At 42.2% G+C, this 24996-nt stretch overlaps 1 protein-coding gene across 1 annotated transcript in view; it reads left to right on the forward strand.

The window, feature by feature from the left end:
- Window positions 1–23096, forward strand: part of TARS3 (threonyl-tRNA synthetase 3) — a 72382-nt gene extending 49286 nt beyond the window's left edge. The window contains exons 13-19 of the mRNA XM_003281588.4: window positions 1058–1195; window positions 4990–5067; window positions 5151–5251; window positions 16158–16262; window positions 20025–20097; window positions 20851–20965; window positions 22294–23096. Coding sequence (XP_003281636.2) covers window positions 1058–1195; window positions 4990–5067; window positions 5151–5251; window positions 16158–16262; window positions 20025–20097; window positions 20851–20965; window positions 22294–22442 — 759 coding nt within the window. The 3' untranslated portion in view covers window positions 22443–23096. The remainder of the gene's footprint in view (window positions 1–1057; window positions 1196–4989; window positions 5068–5150; window positions 5252–16157; window positions 16263–20024; window positions 20098–20850; window positions 20966–22293) is intronic.
- The last annotated feature ends 1900 nt before the right edge of the window (window positions 23097–24996 follow it).

A 24996-nucleotide genomic window follows, 5' to 3' on the forward strand; every position in this document is an offset into this window, starting at 1 on the left:
GAGGCTGAGGCAGGTGGGTCACTTGAGGCCAGGAGTTCAAGACCAGCCTGGCCAACATGATGAAACCCCTTTTCTACTAAAAAAAAAAAAATACAAAAATTAGCCGAGCATGGTGGCAAGCACCTGTAGTTCCAGCTACTTTGGAGGCTGAGGCATGAGAATCACTTGAACCTGAGAGGCAGAGCTTGCAGTGAGCTGAGATCACACCACTGCATTCCAGCCTGGGCGACAGAGCAAGACTGTCTCAAAAAACAAAACAAAACAAAAAACTAGCCATCGCAGTTAATGAATGAAAGACTTGATATCTCAAATCCATCAAATTCCTTGCATTTCGGCTGCTTGTCTCTGGTTTCAGCCACCGTCATCTTGCTCCTAATGGACTCAGCCAGCTTCCTGACGGGGCTGTCTTCTAATCTTGCCAATTCATTTCATATACTGTGAAAGAACACATTGGGTCATGTGAGTCCCCTGCTTAAACAAAGCAAAACAAAACGCTTCATTGCCTCCCCATTGTTCTCAGGCTAAAAAATCCATACATTCTCCTGGCTTTGAAAGCACTTAATTTTCTCTGGCCCCTGCCTGCCTCTAGCCTGTTCACCTACCACACTGCCCCTCTGCCCTTCATCCCATCGTATGCAGCCCCCCGGCTTAGTCTGTCTCTCTGTCCACTGAGCCTTCAACTCAGCGTGTCCTCTGCTCACAGAGCTCCTGAGGTCCCATGCAGAGCGTTTGCTTGTCCCCTGCTGCAGCTCAGTCTCACTTCCTCTGGGCAGCCCCTCCTTGCCGCTGTCCTGTGCGTGGCACTGCCTTTTCACAGTACAGTTCCCTCGCCTACTCCTTCTCCATTCCCTGCACCAGCCTGGAGAATCTGCCAGCCTGCACATGCCTAGCACTCAAACGAAGGTTCAACTCAGGATTGGATGAACAACCCAAACAGGATCATCAACTGTACTCCATAAAAACATGCTTTATTTCTGTCTGATGTGAAGCATTTTATTTTTTAAAACATAAATGAATTTGATGTTCTATTTGAATGTTTCATTCGCTTTGATTTCAGATTGAAGAAGAAATAAAGGGGTGTTTGCAGTTTTTGCAATCTGTTTACTCAACATTTGGCTTCTCCTTTCAATTAAACCTGTCAACAAGGCCGGAAAACTTCCTAGGAGAGATTGAGATGTGGAATGAGGCTGAGAAGGTAAGAGACACACCTTGTGCTTCCTCTTCATTTTAGTCGTATGGAAAACACGAGAGGCTGCATGTCTTCACAGGAGGATGCAATAATTTGTAATAGAAATTTTGAACCTGGAAATTATGAGATAAATAGGTCGTAGAATGTGGTTATCCCGTTTTCTTTGTGACGGTGATAATAATAATACCTTACATTTGCTGCACACTTAAAGTTCATATCTGGCTTTTATTTATAGTCCTTCAGTGCTGGTCACTAACAGCTGGCCCAGGTTTTTAAAGAAACCTTCTGATTGCTGTAACTCTCGGTGGTTTATTTTAAACCGTTGCCTGTTGAGTCATCTTAGTTCGACTGTAGTCCCAGGGCTGCATGGTCTAGATGTAGATGTGCATACTCGACGCTGGGGTCCCCTTCGTAGTCACGTCCTGTCGTGCCCTGCCCTGTGTCTGTCTGAAGACACCCACGCTCAAAGACGTTACATCTAAGCTTTGCAAAACCAAGATAAGGAGCTCATCATGTTGCTTTTTTTTCTTAATAAACACAAAGGATATAGTGTGTTTCCCGTGTTCACTTTTATTAAAAATGAGATGGCGTCATGGCCAGACACCCTGCTCTGTTAGTTCTCCTCCTCTTGGAATGTAATAGTCCCAACTTATCCATGGGGAATAAGACCCCAAGTGGATGCCCAAAACCCTGGATGGTACCAAACGGATGGCAGTCAGGTTGGGATACGTATCTGTTCATGCCTTCAACCCACAAATTTAATGCCCTTTCTTTTTTTCTTTTTTGAGATGGAGTCTTGCTCTGTTGCTCAGGCTGGAGTGCAGTGGCGCGATCTCGGCTCACTGCAAGCTCCGCCTCCCAGGTTCACGCCATTCTCGTGCCTCAGCCTCCTGAGTAGCTGGGACTACAGGCACCTGCCACCACACCCGGCTAATTTTTTGTATTTTTAGTAGAGATGGGTTTCACCGTGTTAGCCAGGATGGTCTCGATCTGCTGACCTCCTGATCCTTCTGCCTCGGCCTCCCAAAGTGCTGGGATTTAATGCCCTTTCTTTTCTTAACTAAGCACTGTTCATGCACTGTGGCTGGAACTTTTGCAGTGTGAGGTGCAACAGCAAAACTAGCATGAATTTCTTTTTCCTTCTTCACGAATTCACAACTTACCCAACGGATAGAAGATTTTTTTTAACCATAGCTCTTAGCAACTTCAGCATAGGATTTTTTTTTTTCCTTATTAAATGGATAACTTTCACCTTTTCACTTAAAGGAAGCATGTTGTGGCTTCACTCTGGCATATCCAGATTGCTAGTAACACAACTCTTGTGCTTTGAGGCCATGGTTAAGGAAAATAAGGGTGATTGAACATAAGCACTGTGATACTGCACAGTTGATTTGATGAACATGGCAGCTCCCAAGTGACTAACAGGTGGGCAGTGCACCCAGCATGGAGACTCTGGACAGAAGGACATCCCAGGTAGACAGAGTAGGACAGTGCTTTATCCTGCTGCTCAGAGCAGTGCACAATTTAAAACTTGTGAGTTGTTGATTTCTGGAATTTTCCATTCAGTATTTTCAGACTGCAGTCGACTGCAGGTGACTGAAACTGAGAAAAATGAAACCACAGATAAGGGGGACTGCTGTACTCATGGGAGCTTAACACACAAATACAAGAAATAAGAATCAGAGAAGCCCTGGATTAATCGTGTAACAATTATTTTTACGTGATTAATAGGTCAGAAGCCAAGCAGAGGCTGCACAGAAGCAGTTTAGCCTTGAGCTCTAAGTAGGGCCTTCTCCTCCCCACTGACCCGTGCCCATCCTAAGCTCTTCTTCCACGTCCACTGCATGGACGAAGAGGGCCAAATGAGATAGCCTATCTACCCTGGGAAGGATGCAGACTCAGTTTACCGAACAGCCATGTGGAAGCAGGAAGAGGAAATGAGGACACAGCTCAGCTCTGGAGCCATTTTGCTCCAGACTTTAAAGTCTGAAAGTACTTGATCTCCATGAGTAAATTATAGAGGATCTCTAAGCATCAGGGTCCAGCATGAAATGGTGATGATGATGACGGTGGTGATGGTGGTGGTGGTGATGTAGCAATAACACCCACTTCCTGAGGGTATGGTGAACTTAAATGAAGTAATTTACATGGAGTGTTAGGCATAGTGCTGGGCACAGGTAAGTAGGTGTTGGTATCATTGTCATTACTCCATTCATTTGAAACTTGGTGGGGTGTGGGGAGCTGAAAAGGGGATGAACCAGGTGTAGACCTGGCATGGGGAGGATAGGGTGGAAGTCCCAGCATTTTTGCTCTTTCCTTAATTAATGGGGGTAAATAGTTTAGCAGCCAAGCCTGAGGTCACCCAGGGGTGCGACTGGATGGACCTGCTTCCACTTTTGAGATATTTCTCTCCAATAACTAACCCTGGCCTGGAAATCACTGAGATGAGCATTTAAATGTTTTGTTTTCAGAAGTGTCTGAAACGGTTTGAAAGAGACGTATCTTGCATGAATCCGATGCTCTCTCGGCTCTGGCAGCTCCTAATGTGCCCTCCTGTCCTGTGTCCTCCAAGGCCCGAGGAGCAGCAGTGACCCCTGCTTTATCCTCTTCCCCAAAACTTGGCCTTTCCTTGGCTTTTTAGCTTGTTGCAGTCCCCAGAATTCTTTCCATCACTTGGTATCTGCTGTAGGAGGGCCTCATTTGTCCTGGAAACATGTACCTGTGTTCCTTCCCCTTTGAGAAACAGAGTGGAACAGGGGAGCGTGGCCTCCAGGCCCAGGAAGTGTCCCCATGGGGTGGCTTTCTCTGGTCCTAAGAAGAAAAGAAGCTGCTTCTGTAAGATCAGGCCTATGCGGCACACTCCCAGGATCCCAGGAATAAAATCTCCATCTTTCTCAAGATCAGATCCTGACTGAGGTCCTGGGAAAGGCTGCCAGGACTCCAGGAGTCGGCTTCCTTGATGATGGCAGCTTCGGCCCTAAGACTCTGCCACGGCTCTGATTTCCCCATGAGGCACGTCACTCCCAAAAGTCTGCCCCTCATGGGCACCTGTATGTTGTAGGTGATGACGGGAGTTTGGCTTGTGTTTTGGCAGTACTTTTAGCCAAGGACTTAGGAATGCCCACGTGCTTCCCAGGGAAGCTGGATTCATGGGAATACTGGAAGACTCTGGGAAATTTTTCATTAATACACACCTGCACCCTCACCTTCAACGTGGAACATCTTCACTACAAGCTAAGTTGAAGGCATGTAGTGGCTTAGGCTGAAGACAAAAGTGGAGCCTCATGCTTCCACACCCCTATAAATTATAAGTGACCCTCCCAGACATGTGCAGAGGTGAAGGAAAGGCAAAAAAGAAGTAGTGAGGCCGGCCCTCTTGGCCTTCTTACCCACCCAAACTCAGAGTGGAAGAGGGAGTGAGATCAAGGCTTTTCTGCTTTTTCATGTGTGGAGGCCGGTCACCAGGAGGCAGAAGCTGGTTGATGTGTAGGGCACAGGGGGCCTGTGTTGGGAGGAGGGCCAAAAGCGTCCCCTCCCTCGTGCTTACCTGGAATTCACTGGAACAATTTATAAATGATCTTTTCTCCCCAGCTGAAATGTTTACGTTTCTTGAGAGCAGGTGCCACCTTAATCATCTCTGTGTAGTCCCTGCTCAATAGTTTATTGAATGTAAAAGATGCTCAATAAATATATGTTGAACTAACATAGACTGTAATGAAGAGTTATAGTAACTTTTGTGAGCTGTATGTAAAAATAAAGATACAATGTATAATTGTATCTTTTTTCTTCCTTTGAAAAAGCAACTGCAGAGCAGCTTGATGGACTTTGGAGAACCATGGAAAATGAACCCAGGCGATGGAGCATTTTATGGCCCTAAAGTAAGTCGACCACATGCTTCAAAACAGCAAAATTTAAAAGAAAAATAAATACTCTCTCTAAGCAAACACTATTGAATTTGTAGATTGACATAAAAATCAAGGATGCTATTGGCAGATACCATCAATGTGCCACAATTCAGCTGGACTTCCAACTGCCTGTTAGATTTAATCTCACATACGTCAGGTGAGTGATTGAATGTGACAAATATTATAGTACTAATATTCTAATTTTTTGTCATTTGAGTATTAGCAATACAAAAATAAACATTAGTGAATGTCTAGTATATGTGCTATACACTCAGTATATATTTGTTTACCTGATCATAATCCAGCTGGGAATCAACTTGAATTTTCTGGTCTAGTAGGGGGAGGAAGATAAGTAAACGTGAGAGTAGAGATATGAACAAAGTTCCGTGAAAATATGATTCAGGCTACTGACTCTCCCTGATTCCAGGGGGAAGACTTCACAAAATGCTGGCATTGAGTCTGTGTCTTAAGAATGAGATGTTTTCTTGAAAAAGCAGGGGAAAAAAGGCAATTTTATCACCGTAAACCAACAACTTCTTTAGAAAAAATACAGTAAAATTAACTCTGTGTGTGTATGTGTGTTGCGTGTGTACAGCTTGATGGTTATGATTCTGTGATTCTCTCGTGCTGCTCCTTTGTAGTCACACACCCCTCCTACTGCTGACCTCTGGCTACCGCTAATGCGCTCCCTATCATCATGGTTTTGCCCTTTCCAGAATGTCATGTAAACGGAGCCATGCAGTACAGAGCCTTCTGAGACTGGCTTCTTTCACGTAGCACAGTGCTGTGGAGATTCATCCATGGTTTTGCAAGTATTGATAGTTTGTTCGTTTCTGTCACTGACTAGTGTGCCGTTGTGGATCCAGTCTCTTCATTTAAGGCTGTTTGGGTTGCTTCCAGTTCTTGGTGATTATGAATAGAGCTGCTGTAGATATTAGCGTATAGGTTTTTGTGTGAATAGAAGTTTTCATTTCTTTAGGTTAAATAACTGGGAATGGGTCATATGATAATTAAATATTTAACTTTGTAGAAACTGCCAAACTGTTTTCCAGACCAGCTGCACCATTTTGCATTCTCACCTGCAATGTGTAAAGAGTTCCAGATGTTCCACATCCTTGCCAGTACTTGATATTGTCAGGTTTTGTTTGTTAAGCAGTTCTAATAGGTGTGTAGTAGTATTTCATTATCTTTTGATTTTACGTTTTTTTAGTGGCTAATGATGTTAACATCTTTTCATGTGCTTATTTGCTATTCATTTATCCTCTTTGGTTAAATGTCTGCCAAAGTCTTTTTGCTCATTTTTAATTGAGTGATTTGTTTTCTTACTGTTAAGTTTTGAGAATTCTTTATATATTCTAGATACAAGCCCTTGGAGGAATATATGATTTGCAAATACTTTGGTCTGTAGCTTTGCTTTTTCATTTTTTGTAATATCTTTACTTTCCCATTCATCCTGAGTTATTAAATACAATAAAGTTTAATTTCTCAATTTTTTTCTTTTATGGATCATGCTTTAGTATCACATCTATAAGCTCTGCCTAAGTACAGGCCATGAAGATTTTCTTCTATGTTTTATATTAAAAGTTTTCTAGTTCTAAGATCTGATTTGAGTTCATTGTTTGTGTCAGATGTGACATGTAGGCCAAGATTCATTGTTTGCATCTAAATGTCTATTCACACATAAAATGATGTGCGAACAGGCCATTATTTCACCATTGACTTGCCTTTGTATCTTTTTCAGAAATTAGTTGGACATATATACGTGGGTCTGTTTCTAGATTATAAATTCTGTTCTGTGGGACCACCGATTATCCCTTTGTTCACTGTGTGAACATCACCGAGTGTGCGAGTGTGCTCACACAAACCTAGGTGGTAGAGCCTACTACACACCTAGGGTAATATGGTCTAGACTATTGCTTCCAGGCTACAGACCTGTAAAGCATGTGACTATACTGAATACTGTAGGCAACTGTAACACAGTGGTAAGGTATTTGTGTATCAAAACATATCTTAGCATAGAAAAGGTACAGTAAAAATAGGTATAAAAGATAAAAAATGGTACACTTGTTTAGGACACTTACCATGAATGGAGCTTGCATAACTGGAAGTTGCTCCAGGCGAGTCAGTGGGTAAGTTGTAAGTATATGTGAAGGCCGAGGACATTAGTGTATACTACTGTAGATGTTATAAACACTGTACATTTAGGCTACACTAAATTTAAATAATTTTTTCTTCAATAGTAAATTAACCTTAGCTTACTGTAACTTTTTTACCTTATACATTTTTGACATTTTAAAACTTTTGAATCTTTTATTATAGCTCTTACCTTAAAACAGAAATACATTATAGTTGTACAAAAATATTTTCTTTATATCTTTATTCTATAAACATTTTTCTATTAAAACCTTCAAAAATTTTTTACTTTTTAAGTTCTTTTGTTAAAAACTAAGACACAAACACATACATCAGCCTAGTAGCCTACACAAGGCCAAGGTTATCGATATCACTGCCTTCCACCTCCATATCTTGTCCCAGTGGAAGGTTCCAGGGGCAGTAACACGCATGGAGCTGCCATCACCCATGAGAATAGTGCCTTTTTCTGAAAGACCTCCTGAAAGACCAGCCTCAGGCTGCTTTACAGCTGACTTTTTTATTAAAGTAAGTGAAAGAATACACCTTACATAACAATTAAAAGTGCAGTAAATACATAAACCAGTAACAGCTGTTTATTATCATTATCAAGTATTACGTACCGTACATAATTATATGCGCTGTCCTTTTATACAGCTGGCAGCATGGTATATTTATTTACACCAGCGTCACCACAAACTCCTGAATAATGGGAAGATTTTTAGCTCCATTATAATCTTATTGGACCACTGTCACGTATGTGCTCTGTTGTTGGCCAGAACACTGTTACGCAGTGCATGACTGTATATATATATATATATATATATATATATATAGGCACACCTTGTTTTATCGTACTTCACTGTATAGCACTTCACAGACGTTGCATTTTTTATAAACTGTGTCAAGCAAGTCTGTCAGTGCCATTTTTCCAACAGCATGGGCTTACTTCATGTCTTTGTGTCACATTTAGGTAATTCTTGCAGTATTTCAAGCTTTTTCATTATTATTGTATCTGTTATGGTGATTAGTGATATTTGATATTACTAGTATAATGTTTGGGGGGCACCATGAACTATGCCCATTTAAAACGGTGAACTTAATTGATAAATATTGTCTGTTCTGACCGCTCCGCTGGCCACTCCCTAATCTCTCTCCCTCTCCTCAGCCTTCCCTATTCCCTGAGACACAGTAACATTGAAATTAGGCTAATTAATAACCCTACAACAGCCTGTAAATATTCAAGTTGAAAGAAGAGTCATAAGTCTATCACCTTAAATCAAAAGCTAGAAATGATTAAGCTTAGTGAGGAAGGACTGTTGAAAGCCCAGAGAGGCCAAAAGCTCGGCCTCTTGCACCAGTTACCCAAGTTGTGAATGCAAAGGAAAAGCTCTTGAAGGACATTAAAAGTGCTACTCCAGTGAACACAAATGATAAGGAAGGGAAACAGCCTTCTTGCTGATGTGGGGAAAGTTTCCCTGAAGCCAAAGACTAATCCAGAGCAAAGCCCAACTTTTCAATTCTGTGAAGACAGAGAGGTGAAGAAGCTGCAGAAGCAAAGTTTGAAACTAGCAGAGGTTGGTTCATGAAGTTAAAAGAACCATCTCCAGGGCCAGGTGCAGTGGCTCATGCCTGTAATCTCAGCACTTCGGGAGGCAGAGGCAGGTGGATCACCTGAGGTCAGGAGTTCAAGACCAGCCTGGCCAACTCCATATGGTTGGTGAAACCCTGTCTCTACTAAAAATACAAAAATAAAAATAAAAAAATTAGCTGGGCGTGGTGGCAGGTACCTGTAATCCCAGCTACTTGGGAGGCTGAGGCAAGAGAATCGTGTGAATCCAGGAGGCGGAAGTTGCAGTGAGCCAAGACCACACCACTGCACAGCCTGGACAACAAGAGTGAAACTCCATCTCAAAAAAAAAAAAAAAAAAAAAAAAAGCCATCTCCATAATATAAAAGTGCAAGGTAAAGCAACAAGTGCTGATGTACAAGCTGCAGCAAGTTATCCAGAAGTTCTAGCTAAGATCAGTGATGAAGATGACAACACTAAACAACAGATTTTCAATATATATGAAACAGCCATCTATTGGAAGATGCCCTCTAGGACTTTCATAGCTAGAGAGGAAAAGTCAGTGACTGGCTTCAAAACTGCAAAGGACAGGCTCACCCTCTTATTAGGAGCTAATGCAGCTGGTGACTTTAAGTTGAAGCCAATGCTCATTTACCATTCAGAAAATCTTAGAACCCTTACGAATAATGCTAAATCTACTCTGCCTGTGTTCTAGAAATGGAACAACAAAGCCTAGATGACAGCACATCTGTTTACAGCATGGTTTACTGAGTATGTTAAGCCCACTGTTGAGACCTACTGCTCAGGAAAAAAAAGATTCATTTCAAAAGATTACTGCTCATTGACAATGCACCTGGTCATCCAAGAGCTCTGATGGAGATGTAGAAGGAGATTAATGTTTTCTCATGCCTGTTAACACAACATCCATTCTGCAGCCCACGGATCAAGGCACAATTTTGATTTTCAAGTCTTGTTATTTAAAAATTCATTTTGGAAGGCATACTACACACTACATGTCATATATATTAACAACCTCATAAGCAATATTATTTTTGTTTTCAATCATAAAACATGTTTTAAAGAGCTTAGGAGGAGAACATTATATTATATTTACCAAGTATTTACCATTTCTGTTGATCTTGTTTCATTCCTGATGTTCCCGGGTTCCCTCTAGTATCATTTCTCATATATCTGAAGATATAAGAGAATAAACAGTTTATTTAAAGCAGGTCGGTTGAAGATGAATTGCCTTCTTTTCTTTCATCTGAGAATGTCTTTATTTTGTTGTACTTTCAAAGAAAATAACCTTCTTTGCTTGTACAATTCTGGGTTGATAGTTATTTAGTTTTTATATTTTAAAAATATTGTTTAAAAATATATATTAACTTAGTAGTATGGCAAGAGGACGCTTCTGAGGTTAATGCAAACTTTGAAAACTCATCTTTTTTTTTTTTTTTTTTTTTTTTGGGATGAGTCTTGCTCTGTTGCCCAGGCTGGAGTGCAGTGGCACAATCTTGGCTCACTGAAACCTCCGCCTCCTGGGTTCAAGCAATTCTTCTGCCTCAGCCTCCTGAGTAACTGGGACTATAGGCGTGCACCACCATGCCTGGCTAAACTTTGTATTTTTAGTGGAGACAGGGTTTCATCATGTTGGCTAGGCTGGTCTCGAACTCCTTACCTCCGCCCACCTCAGCCTCCCAAAGTGCTGAGATTACAGGCGTGAGCCACCGATCCTGACCTAGAACACTCATCTTCTAATTTAAAAACAGAGACATCCATTTTTGTGTTAACCTTTGTTGCTCTCACTTCCAGAGTAAGTAGACATGAAATAAAATTTATGAAGGGAAAATATAGAACAATTTTGATGCTTACAATGAGATAAATATTAGAACATTACTGCTCCAATGATTTAGTGAGGATCTCGAAATAAATTCTGAAGTCTTCCAATGTTTACATTTATTGGAGGGGTTCCTGAGTTCTATCAACTTGTTTTTTCAAGTCTTGTTCTCATCTTATGCATAAATGTTAACGCTTCCCAAAGTAAAAACTTAGCTTTCTTACTTTTACTTTTTATTAAATTTAATATAAAATATGACCTGAGTAGTTAAAAAATATTTTACATTATTTGCAGTAAGATGTCATTAGCCCTTTCAAAGAGCAAATTTTAAAACTTCAGTCTGGGTGGAAGATTGGCTAGTTTTATAGAAAGATTTGCCATCTTAAACTCAAGCTGATTTTTCTATTTTTATGTAAATAACTGAGATGCCATCTTATTAATTCTTCCAAGGTCATGTTTGTAAAATAAATATTACATGAGAGCTTTCCTGTCATCTACACTATATGCTGGTTAGAGTGTTGAACAAATTCGAGTTCCTAAGTGGTAATCTGTCCTCATGGTCCATGCTATTTGCACGTGCGCCACTGCACACTGAGATGATAACGCTGTACAATTTTAAATCTGTCCTCATGGTCTATGCTATTTGCACGTGCGCCACTGCACACTGAGATGATAACGCTGTACAATTTTAAATCTGTCCTCATGGTCCATGCTATTTGCACGTGCGCCACTACACGCTGAGATGATAACGCTGTACAATTTTAAATCTGTCCTCATGGTCCATGCTATTTGCACGTGCGCCACTCACACTGAGATGATAACGCTGTACAATTTTAAATCTGTCCTCATGGTCCATGCTATTTGCACGTGCGCCACTGCACTCTGAGATGATAACGCTGTACAATTTTAAATCTGTCCTCATGGTCCATGCTATTTGCACGTGCGCCACTACACGCTGAGATGATAACGCTGTACAATTTTAAATCTGTCCTCATGGTCTATGCTATTTGCACGTGCGCCACTACACACTGAGATGATAACGCTGTACAATTTTAAATCTGTCCTCATGGTCCATGCTATTTGCACGTGCGCCACTCACACTGAGATGATAACGCTGTACAATTTTAAATCTGTCCTCATGGTCCATGCTATTTGCACGTGCGCCACTACACACTGAGATGATAACGCTGTACAATTTTAAATCTGTCCTCATGGTCCATGCTATTTGCACGTGCGCCACTACACCTGAGATGTAACGCTGTACAATTTTAAATCTGTCCTCATGGTCCATGCTATTTGCACGTGCGCCACTCACACTGAGATGTAACGCTGTACAATTTTAAATCTGTCCTCATGGTCCATGCTATTTGCACGTGCGCCACTACACACTGAGATGATAACGCTGTACAATTTTAAATCTGTCCTCATGGTCATGCTATTTGCACGTGCGCCACTGCACACTGAGATGTAACGCTGTACAATTTTAAATCTGTCCTCATGGTCCATGCTATTTGCACGTGCGCCACTCACACTGAGATGTAACGCTGTACAATTTTAAATCTGTCCTCATGGTCATGCTATTTGCACGTGCGCCACTGCACACTGAGATGATAACGCTGTACAATTTTAAATCTGTCCTCATGGTCCATGCTATTTGCACGTGCGCCACTGCACACTGAGATGTAACGCTGTACAATTTTAAATCTGTCCTCATGGTCCATGCTATTTGCACGTGCGCCACTGCACACTGAGATGTAACGCTGTACAATTTTAAATCTGTCCTCATGGTCCATGCTATTTGCACGTGCGCCACTGCACACTGAGATGATAACGCTGTACAATTTTAAATCTGTCCTCATGGTCCATGCTATTTGCACGTGCGCCACTGCACACTGAGATGATAACGCTGTACAATTTTAAGTGGTAGCAGTTTCTGTAGGCTGTAGGCTGAAATATTTTGATGAACTGCTTAGTTTGGGGATTTTATGTTTTAAGTTATGTAATTTATTTTCTTGCAAAGGAGAAACAAAAAAGATTGTTACACATCCTTCTGGCTTTTATGGTTTCTGATGAGAAATATGCAGTAATTTGAGTCACTTTTCCTTTGTGTGTCACATGATTGTGATGTGTCTGTGGACTTACTCAAGTCTATGTTGTGGTGCTTTGAACTTCTTGGATCTGTAAGTTACTGGTTTGTGGAAGCTGGAGAGTTTTCAGCCACTGTTTTTCTGTTATTTCTTTTGTACTATACCTCCTCTCCTTCTGGGACTCAGGTGACCTGAATATTAGACCTTTTGGTACTTTTCCAGTTTCCTGAGGCTGTTTATGCTTCCTTCAGTCTTTGTATATCTTTCAGATTGGATACATTCTATTTACTCATCTTCAAATTCACCAACTCTTTACCATCTCTGTTGCTACTGAATCCATCTAATGACTTTTTAAAACTTTCTGTGATTGTAGTTTTCAGTTCTACAATCTCTGTTGTTCATATTTTGTATTTCTTGCTGAGACTTGGGTCTTTCCAGTCACTCCAGGTGTGTTTACTCTGCTTCTTGGGGTACAGTTATAATGGCTATTTCCAGCCTTTGGTAATTCCATCATTTGTGTTTTCCTGCTGCTGGAATGTTGTTTGTCTTTTCTTCTCACAAATTGAGAATTTCCCTAATGATTCGTGTGCTAAGTAATTTAGGGTTGTACCTGAACATCTTGAATGTTATGAGATGCTGTGTCTTGTGTAAACCCTAAGGGGGTTGTCTTGTTTTGGCCTGGTTAGGTTCAGGTGGAAATTTCCAACCCACTTTTGTGGGCTGTGGTTTGGTGTCAGTTCAGTTATCGAAGCCTTTGCAGTGATATTCAGATCGTTCCCTGTGTTCGCCACCCAGTGGCTAAGTCCCATAGGTCATACCTTGTGCCAAAATGGAAAAGCTTCTGGGAGTTGACCTGTGACTTTTTGCCTGATTGGTACAGTGAAGTTAGTAGGACTCCGAAAAGTCTAATCTCTCCCTTTTGGAGGAGCAAGGGTCGGAACCATTAGTAAGAAAGTCAAACCTTCAGGATCAGTCCTACAACAAAATTGCTTAGGGCCATCAGAATGCAAGTGAAACTCCTCATTTAAGGAGGACGTGCAGGAGAAACAAATCAGCCCAGCCAGCCATCACAGGTGTTGTGTGGCAAATGGCGAGTAGGCAAGCAAAGGTGGAAGCAGTGGATTGCAGACCAGGTAAGAAATGATGACAGTTGGAGCCAGGTGGCATAGAGATGAACAAAGTAGGGGTACTGGGAGTGTATTCGGAGAGAGAGAAGCATCAAGGTCATCACCATGATTGAGTAAGGGTTTTTCCCTAAAAAAGCAGGGGTGGATGAGAGTGTGCTGTTGTCATTCATTACATTCAGCATGCAGAAAGGCATCAGATAAAAGTTTTCATTCCTGTGAAATGAACAGAAATTTCCTTATCATGATAAAGAGCCTTTATCAGAAAACAGCAATAACATCTCAACACAGTTGGGAAGAAGATGAATATGACTACTATTTGTATTGTTACTCAAAATTATTCTGGGATTACAAATACATGAAGGCAAGAGATAAAATTATTATTTGTAGATGTTAAAATATAGAGAAATCCAACAATCAAATGGAGAAAATGGGAACTAATAAGAATGGAAGGTAAAAATGCAAAAATCAATTTGCCTTCATAATATTAGCAATAATCTGCTAGGAAATGCAGTGGAAAAAACATTTCAGAAGCAACAGCAACAACAAAATAGAAAATATGAATAAACTTAACAATAAATATAAATATAGTCATGCATCCCCATAAATATAGTTATGACAGGGATATGTTTTGAGAAATGTGTCGTTAGGCAATATCATTGTGTGTACATCACAGAGTGTACTTACACAAACCTAGATGACATAGGCCACTACACACTTAAGCTATATAGGGTAGCCTATTGCTCCTAGCTACAAACCCTTGCAGAATGTTACTGTACTCAGTGGTGTAGGTACTTGTAACACAAATCACTAGATGATAGGAATTTTTCAGCTTCCTTGGGTGCAGCACACCAACATGGCACATGTATACATATGTAACAAACCTGCACGTTGTGCAAATGTACCCTAGAACTTAAAAGTATAATTTTTTAAAAAAAAAGAGTTTTTCAGCTTCTTTATAATCTTGTGGGACCACCATCATATATGCAGTCCATTGTTGACCAAAATGTCATTAGGCAACACATGACTATAGATGTTATTTATAAGCATACACTATAAAATTTTCTCCAAGACCACAAAAAAGAGTTATTTAAATGAAGATTCATACCACACTTTGGAATGAGAAGAATCAACATTGTGAAGTTATTCTCTTCAAATTTATCTATTAATCTAATATAATTGTAAGCAAATCCACTGGGGTTACTTTGGGGGAATTTGGCATTCATTCCAATGTTTATCTGATAGCATAGATGTGTAATCATAGTTTATGTCACTATTTGCCCTTCTTAAATCTAGACATGATTAAAAGAAATGATGGGACAGAAATTTTGGATACCCAGGCTCTGTGAAAGGATCAGCTTGCTTCTCTTTCTTCCCCACACAAAATCAACATGATGGGATATTTAGGAATATTTCATACGGGTTTCAATTTCTGGGATGAATTTCTTCATATACCTGCATAGGGATGGACTCAAGCCGCTCACCCCTATCCCAGAGTTTCCTGTAGGGTCTAGACAGAGGGTTTTGCCTGCAGTTATTCTATAATGGCTCTTAGCAGAAATGGTTGGCAGTGATGACATCCAGTTACAACTCATTTGAAGTAGGTTTAATGAATGGGTTTCTCTGTTTTTGTTTGTTTTATTTTATTATTTATTTGCTAAATTTGTTTCATTTATTGTAGTAGTAGCTAGCTGGTATAATTTTTAGATAAAAATTTACCAAAAGAACTTTGTAAGTGTCACATGTTACATTTGTTGCAATAACGTGAAATGGATCTTTCTGAGAAGCTTGTGCTTGTGCAGAGATCTTGAAGTGGCTTACTTCATTACAATTAAGTCATCATTTGCTTTTTTCATTTTTTTTTCCTAAGGGGAAGAGGGAATAATTAAATGTAAGGTACACCTCATGAGGGTTTCAGGGAATTTGACCAGTGGACTTCAAGAACACATATCAGGAACATTTTAAAAATGAAGATTATAATGTGGGAGATAGTGGAAAGAATGGGGGTGCATTTGGATCAGATGAGATTGGCTGTGAGTTGACATTTTGTGAAGCTGAGGGAGGGTATGTGGAAGTTCATTATACTGTTCTACTTTTGTATATGTTTCAGTGCTCTCTAATAAAAAGTTTTTAAAATAAAAGAATAAAGATTAGCAAAGAAAGCAATGAGAAAATGAGACAGTCGCAGAACAAATAAGGTTAATGGAGAGATCTGATATCACTAATCTAAATCTATTCTCAAAATTAAATATAAGGCTAGAAGATAGTTATTGAATCTTAGGAAAAGACTTAAATGTTTAATTTTCATTTTTTAGTAAGGATGGGGATGATAAGAAGAGACCTGTGATCATTCATCGAGCCATTTTGGGATCAGTGGAAAGAATGATAGCCATTCTTTCAGAAAACTATGGCGGAAAATGGTAAGTGATATGGAAAAGAAAAACTATATGTCTATTATTCTTTTTAATTTTTATCAATTTCCTTATTTTTCCTTTTTAAAAATATTTCTATTCTTAAAAAATCATGTGTAAAAGATAAAAGTAGTAACAAAAGAAAGGGCCTTTCCTGCCTTATAATTGGCAAGTGTCCAAACAGCAAATAAAGAAGTCTTATTCCATTTGCCAGATCAGAAAATAAAAACTAAGGTAGAGTGGCATAAAACCGTACCATTTACCTTTTGGGGGACTCGGTATAATTAAAGTTATCTTTTTACCTATTTCAAGCCCTTCAGAGATCTAGTTGCTGTCCTGAAAACATGTGACCCACACTCCTAGGTACCACCTCTTGCCCTCCAGCCATCCTTCCTTCAACCCATATTGTTTGCCTTTGGGGTTCCCTACAGCCACTGAGGAGGAAAACATGTAAACCTGATTCATAAATGGCACAAACTCAAAGAAGATGGCTCAGCAGCACAGCCCATTTAGGATGACAGTGGGGAAGGGAAGTGTCCTAAAGTGCAGAATTTTGAGTGGTGCATCTTGTGGTCCTTTTTGCCCGGAAGGAAGAGTGGCTGGAGATATGGAGTTAAATGTATGCATGGGCTTTAGTTACTGCTTTGGCCACAGGGTCAAAGATTTAGAACTAACTAGATTGAAAAATAAATTACATAGATTTGGGAAGCACAAATGTGGATGATCACTCAGAATGGGCCAACAGAGGTGGTACTGCCACCAAAAGACCCCCGCCATTGAGGAACTTTTCAGTGTTCCAATACAAGAGGACCCATTCTGTTACAATCAGCTTCCCTTTTCCCCTAGTTGTTGCTCAGTGGCTCATGGGCAAAGTGGCCGCTGGTGGATATGCATGGGCTCAAAAACATGGACTTTGCCTCACTAAGTTCCATCTGGCTACATCCCTTCTGAGAATTCAGGTTGCCATCAGTAGTGATTAATTATGATCCCCCAGGATGGTACCATAACCTGGAGGAACAGCCAGTGGTTTTGTAGCAGGTTGATTACATTGGATCCCTTTCATCATGTAAGGACCAATGCCTCGTTCTCACTGAAGAGAGACCCACTGTGGATTTTGCTTTGCTCTTCTTTGCTGCCATGCTTCTGCCAGTGGCACCAAATACGTACTTATGTGCCGCCAGGAACACAACAGTGCTTCTGACTATGAAAGAGATTTTATAGCAAATAAGTAAAGCATTGCACTGACATTATGGGATTCACTATCACCATGCATTCAGAAGCAAGTGGCTTTACTAGCAGTTATGGCACCAGCTGGCAGACAACATCTTGTGATGATGTGTCCTAGTATGTGGAAATGCTGCAAACCAGCAACCACCTGTGAAATTTCTACCTCCCATTCCAGTTTTAGAAATTGGCTAAGCATCTGCTCATGCAGTTTAGCTCTCTCTTCAGAAACTACTGCCCCCACTGCTACTGTTGCTGGGCACAGTCCCTGCAGCTCCCACTGTGGACACTGGGCACCGGATGATACTGCTAGGGTCACTGCAACCAGTTCCTCCAAAAGCTCCATGTCTCTGCATCACCCTTCCCTGCCAGAATGGATTCCATGTGGCGCCTCCTTCTCCACTCTGTCTTAAGTCAGAGTGCCATGTTTACACATCAGCAGAACCTAGATCACGCCCATGCATACCACCATTCATGTCCAGCGAGGCTGGGGAAGCAAATTTTTGAGCAGGAAACATAAGGTGGAGAGTTTCCCAAACAAAGTGTCTTCCAAAAGTCCTGGGTAGCTAGAGAGTCTGTGTATATTCCTGATATTTTGTGATCATAGAGAAATACGCTTAGGTATCATGGAGTTTCTAAGCTGTTGAAGTTACAGTTAAGCCAAAAGTATGGGTATGAATATGTATGCCACCTGAGTATGAGTTAACATGCTTATATTTCTTTCCAGTTGGTTTTAAATAGTTTACCATAGGTGCGAGATAATGGTGTTTTGCATTAGAATGGTTGCAGTGAAAGTGGTTTAAAGAAAAGAGAGAGACTAGTGAAATAGGAGATGGAGAGGGAGACAGGAGGTGGTTGGGGCCAGTGCACTGAGCATGCCTTCCTTTGTCACAGAGACTGAGGTATACTCCCTGCACTTCATACATCCAGACTTCAGACAGCAGTCAGGCTTGTGGGGAAATCTCCCCGGAGCCAAAAGTGAAGATGGCTAAAATGTGGGTCCTTCAGGGGAGGAGGGCTGGAATGGGATAAGGACAGAGCTCAAAAGGAAACATGTACTTTCCGTTTTATGCCCTGTATTTCTGTGTTCTACCACTTATCACGTTTTGTGTTTGTAATTCGAGAATAAATATATAAATATGCACATTCATAAAATGCTATCTGAAATAGTCCTCCTTGCATGCCCTTTCACCTTCAGACTAAATACTCACTATGACAGGGAAAAGGGAAACATGTCCCACAGCGGACATTGCTTATACCTACCCTGCCATCTTTTTAGGAAAATTATATTTTGAAATAATTGTAAGTTCACATGTTGTTGTAAGTTATTTAGAGGCCGGATGTGGTGGCTCACGCCTGTAATCCCAACACTTTGGGAGGCCGAGGTGGGTGGATCACCTGAGGTCAGGAATTCAAGACCAGCCTGGCCAACATGGTGAAACCCCGTCTGTACTGAAAATACAAAAATTAGCTGGCTGTGGTGGTGATGGCTGTAATCCCAGCTACTCAGGAGGCTGAGCCAGGAGAATCACTTGAACTCGGGAGGCGGAGGTTGCAGTGAGCCGAGATCGCACCACTGCACTCTAGCCTGGGTGAGCAAGACTCCATCTCAAAAAAAAAAATAAAAAAGAAGTTATACAGAGAAGTCCAACACACTCTTTACCCAGTTTTCCCCAATGGTAACATCTTGCAAAACTAGATACAGTATCACAACCAAGAACTAGACATTGAGACTATCCACCAACCTTGTTCAGATTTCTGCAGCCTCACATGCACTCGTTTGTGTGAATGTGTATTTAGCTGTGTCACATGGACAGATGGTGTAAGACCACCAGTCAAGGCACAGGACAGTTCCATCACTTGTAAGGCTCCCTCCTGCTGCCCTTTTTTCCCCACACTCAAACCATCCCACCCCTGTCCTCTTATCTGACAACCATGAACTTGTTCTCTAGCTCCATCATTTTGTCATGTAAAGAATATTACATAAATGGATTTATACAGTACACAAACTTTTGAAGTAGGCTTTTTTTTTTTTTTTCACTCAGTGGAATTCCCTTAAGAGCCATCCGGGTTGTTTTGTTTTGAGATAAATTAGTTGGTTCCTTTTTTTTGGCTGATGGTGTGGATGCACCACAGTTTGACCATTCACCTGCTAAAGGACGTTTGGGGTGTGTGTTTCCCGTTTGGGGCTATTATAAGTAAAGCTGCTATGGATGTTAGTGTGCAGTATTGTGGGTGAACATGCGCTTCCATTTCTCCGGGACAAATGCCAGGAGTGCAATTGCTGGGGCACACAGTAAGTGCATGCTCAGCCCTTTGGGCTGTCTGCCAGCTCATTCTACCTACACTTGTGCTATCAAAATTCCAAAATTCTCCTTTTGTTTACTTTGCTGCCTTCAAACTTTAATATAATTTGGTTTTCTTCCATGCTGCTCTACTGAAACTGCCCTCTTGTGAAGTCTTTAAAAGAATCTTTGGTTGTTTGAAAATCATGTAATAAGTAGCCATTATTACACTTTGAAAATACATATTTTATATGTTTTTCAGGCCTTTCTGGCTATCTCCTCATCAGGTGATGGTCATCCCTGTGGGGCCAGCTTGTGAAAAATATGCACTTCAGGTAAAATCAGAGATGTTTAAAGTACATAATAATCTTGCATGTATTCTGTGTAGGTCATCGATTTGGAATGTCCTTCATGGTTTAAAATATTGCAGAACTGACACATTAACTTAAACCATGTTTTCAGCAGTTGGGAGTAACACATGAATCATGTCTCTGCAGCTGTATCAGAACTATTTCATTTCTTAATGTTTTTTGAGAAATTAGTATTTTAAAACATACCATAATTATTCATTTCTACATGGCTCTATTAGGGAAGAATATTATCTGTTGCTGTGTCACAAGTGACCCCAAAACTTAGCAGCTTTAAACAACAAACATTGATTATCTCACAGTTCTTATGAGTCAGGGTCTGGGAGCAGCTCAGCTGGTGGATTCTGGCGCAGAGCGTCTCCTGTGGCTGCAGTCAGGCCGTCGGCCACGGCTGCAGGCCTTGGGGCGCTCTCACAGTTGGTGGATGCAGCTCCTCACCACCTGGGTGCTTCACAGGTTGCCTGAATGTCCTCACTGCATGCTGGCTGGTTTCCCCCAGGGCAAGTGATCTGAGAGAGATGGGAGCTGCAGGCTTTTATAAACTAGTCTCAGAAATGATGGGCCAACACTTCCATCGTCTTTATGGTCACGTAGACCTGCTCTGATATAGTGAGCAGGGAACTATACAAGGGTGTGAATACCAAGAGTGGGGAACAACGGGGGTCTTCTTGGAGGCTAGGTGCCATAATGTAACAGTAAAGGTGTTTCATTTTCTTCTAGGTATCCAGTGAATTTTTTGAAGAAGGATTTATGGCTGACGTTGACTTAGATCACAATTGTACACTAAATAAGAAAATACGAAATGCACAGCTGGCTCAGTATAATTTTATTTTGGGTAATTTAAGTTTGTATATATTTTTCCAAATGCTTTTTTTTTTCACTTCAATTCCAAAAGACCAAATAAGAAATATGGTTCAACTACTTGATTATCATGATTTGTCTATTTAATACTTATACAAAAAGAAGAGTCCATAGCGTGCCTAGCTTAGCTGTTCCTAGGTACTGCTTGTTGTGTGCTGGAAGAAGAGTTGGAAAGTTTCACCTGAATCCCCTGGGATAGTTCTACTAGCAGTAGTTAATATTGCAAGCCAACAGTGAAAACAACTGTGAAAATGATCCCATCAGTAGAATTAGATACTTTATATTTCAGCCTCACAGGCCTGTAATATTTTCCCTCACTTTTCTGGCTTATTAGGAAACTTTGGGATTAAACTAACAGAAAGAAAAGATCCCAAATTTAAAATGATCCAAAGGAAAAGATATAGATGAAAAGTAAAATGTCCTTTTAGCACGTGACTAATTAGATGCAGAATCTAAAATTTAGGCTTTAAAAATGATTCCAAAATTAAGAGAAACTAACACTGATATATTTGCAGGCATAGTATTGCTATTTCCTGTAATTTGAGAGTCTAGAAGGCAAAATAAATATGCATAGCATTATTCTATTGACAGTGTTTCATTGATAATATTTGACATCATAGTAGGTATTGTGGTGTTTCAATCAGGCCTCTTATGGTGGCAGAAATCTCAACTTGGTTTAGACAAAGACAGCATTTGTTGGAAGGGTCTTGGAGTATCCCATGGCATGAAAGGTAGAATAGCCAAACCACTAGAAGAGCAATCAGGAGCTCAACCCTCACCAGGACTATTTCTCCCCATTTCTGGTTCCTGTCTTGCTCTGGTTCTTTATGCTTCTCTTGAGTATCTACTTTATTCCACTTATCTGCAGACCGGTTTCTTCCTTCTGTATGGCAAGAAGCATGGCTGTAGGTTCCTGCACCATCTCACAGTATGGGTCACTAGAGAGAACAAACTTTTTACCCACATTCCAGAAAGTTCTGGCTGGCTCGCATGGGTCTGGTGTCCACCCCTTGGCTCATCAGGTATGCCAGGTGGAGTCAGTGTGAGTCTGTAAGAGCTGCCCGCTCTCATTTGCACCCTAGGACCACAGAGCTGTTCTCTCAAGTGGACAATAGAGAGATGGGATCAGAAGCCATTCCTTCCCTCAAGAAACTTAACTATCAGAGGATGAACCTAGTGCTCATTAGATGATATTTAATAGTAATGAAGAAAAACTTGATAAAAACATGTCATGGGACTGCTGACTTAATGTTTGGTAAATTGCTGATTTAAAATACATTTCTTTACCTTTCTTTTCTGCAGTGGTTGGAGAAAAGGAAAAGGTAAATAATGCTGTAAACGTGCGAACAAGAGACAACAAAATTCATGGAGAGATTTTAGTAACTTCTGCCATTGATAAACTGAAGAATCTCAAGAAGACACGGACACTCAATGCTGAGGAGTACTTTTGAAGTCCTTCCCTGATATTTGCTTCTGTGTAACTTTGTTTTGACCCTTAAAAATTTATTTTTCTTAACATGTTAGTACTTCTAAGACTTTGGAGCCACTGATGGGGGTCCACTCACGGCCTCAGCTGAGAAAGGAGACAATGAATGTGTAGCTGACATGTACAAAGTTTAATTCACTAATGTCCACGGGGGACATTTAGAGGGCACATGGGAAGTTTTCCAGCAATCAATGCCTTGAGAAACTTAAATGGGGAAATATTCATTGAAAAAGTGAAACAGAACACTAGGAAATGATTATGAAATGTTAGGGCTAAGATTTGTGATTTTCAAAAGATGGGCTGCAAATAAAAGTCTGCAGAGTGTTTTTTTTTTTAATGTGAGGGAAAATCTTATTTTCTAATATGTCTCAGGTATTTTTATGACTTTTACTAAAATTCACACTGAAACTTTATCTTCAAAATTGGAATCATTACTTAATTTTAACCAACAACCACAAAAGCAGCAGCTACTACTAAATATTGGATTACTGACAAAGGAATTCAGTTTTGTGGAATCTGGTGTTTGCACTATAGGTTAAGAGTTGCCATTTAAATGTTTCTTATTCATAATTAGGTTTTGTTCAGCTTTAGAAAAAAATAAGTTCCTGAATGAATTGCATCAGTGTTTCCAGTGTCTCAGCTGTGGGCTTCTACCATGATTAAGTGTTCACCTAGAGTTGCCACCTTTTTGATGGGATGACATTCCATGGACTTACACACTGAAATGGATCTCAGATTTGAGAGAGGAATGCTCTACGTGCTCAGAACTGAATTAAAATGGTATTATGTCAACAGAGAATTCAGCTACCAAACAAGGATTATTTTGCGATATGCTGTGAAATTCAAAAGAAATGTAAGAAATTATCTCTTTTCAATATACTGATCATTTAGCTTCCTGAGGGATGTGAACAGTGAAACAGTTGGCACACAAAACAATATATATCAGACTTGTGTAGTAGTATAAGGTGCAGATTGTGTGATACGACTTTTATTTTTTTTTTTTGAGACGGAGTCTCACTCTGTCGCCCAGGCTGGAGTGCAGTGGCGTGATCTCGGCTCACTACAACCTCCCCCTCCCGGGTTTAGGCGATTCTCCTGCCTCAGCTTCCCGAGTAGCTGGGACCACAGGCGCGTGCCCCGACTCCTGGCTAATTTTTTGTATTTTTAGTAGAGACGGGGTTTCACCGTGTTAGCCAGGATGGTCTCCATTTCCTAACCTCGTGATCCGCCCGCCTCGACCTCCCAAAGTGCTGGAATTACAGGCGTGAGCCACCGCGCCCGGCGGTGATACGATTTTTAAAGCTAACATTCAGGGCTTATATGCAGGCACTTTTCCATGTATTTTTAAAAAAATCATTCAGCAAACATGCACGTGAGGGGGTGGTAGTCAGAAGACCCCGGAATGAATGATCCCGCAGCACGTGGGTGGGAGGAGCGCACATGTCACCAGCAGGGTTTCCTCCAGCTGTGCGGTGACAGCAACTGGCAAGGGTCTCCGCAAGCTGGGGCCTGAGCGCGGCTCCCCAGACGGCCGCGACCTTCCCCTCGCTTCCCAGCGCCTCGGGCCACCCTGCTTCTCCAGGTCTGAGAGGAACTTTCTGGAAGTGCTGCGTGTCTTCAAAAGGCTGGCCAGAAGTGAAAGCCGCGGCAGGCCTGAGCGCCGGCCCCAAGGGAGGGGTCCCTCCGGCCCTCGCCGTCCCGGGGCCGCTTCCCCGACTGTAAATAAGTGTCTTCAGGATGAAACGCCACGCGATACTGTCCTCAGAACCTTCGCACAAGGCACAGCACACAACATCCGACCACGCACGGGACGGCCAGTCTCCCACATTTGCCCGCCTCTGCTCATGGTTGCTTCGGGCGTGCATTTCGGTCCACGGATGACCTTTAACAGGTCTCCTGCAGTGAAGGAGGGGTGAGGGCCTCGTCCAAGGGCGTGAGGGGCGCGTGGAAATGGAACAACCTCCCCGGCTCCCATCCTCCTCGGGGACCTCCCAGAGGGCTGAACCCGAAGAAAACCCGCGACCCGCGCGGGGACAGCGAAAGCGCAAACGCCAGCCGCCCGGCGCAGCAGCGCGCCTGCGTCCAGTTCACGCCGCAGCCCCCAGGCGCGCCCGCCCCGACCCGCCCCGCCCGCCTCACGCGCGAGCCCGCCCCGCCCCGCCCCGCCCCGCCCCGCCTCACGCGCGAGCCCGCCCCGCCCCCCCCGCCCCGCCCCCGCCCCGCCCGCCTACGCGCGAGCCCGCCCCGCCCCGCCGCCTCACGCGCGAGCCCGCCCCGCCCCCCCGCCCCGCCCGCCCCCCCGCCCCGCCCTGCCCGCCTCACGCGCGAGCCCGCCCCGCCCCCCCCGCCCCGCCCGCCCGCCTCACGCGCGAGCCCGCCCCGCCCCCCCCGCCCCGCCCGCCTCACGCGCGAGCCCGCCCCGCCCCGTCCGCCTCACGCGCGAGCCCGCCCCGCCCCCCCGCCCCGCCCCGCCCGCCTCACGCGCGAGCCCGCCCCGCCCGCCCCGCCCCGCCCGCCTC

This window comes from Nomascus leucogenys, chromosome 6 (genome assembly GCF_006542625.1).
Source record: "Nomascus leucogenys isolate Asia chromosome 6, Asia_NLE_v1, whole genome shotgun sequence".
NCBI classification, from domain to species: Eukaryota; Metazoa; Chordata; class Mammalia; order Primates; family Hylobatidae; genus Nomascus; species Nomascus leucogenys.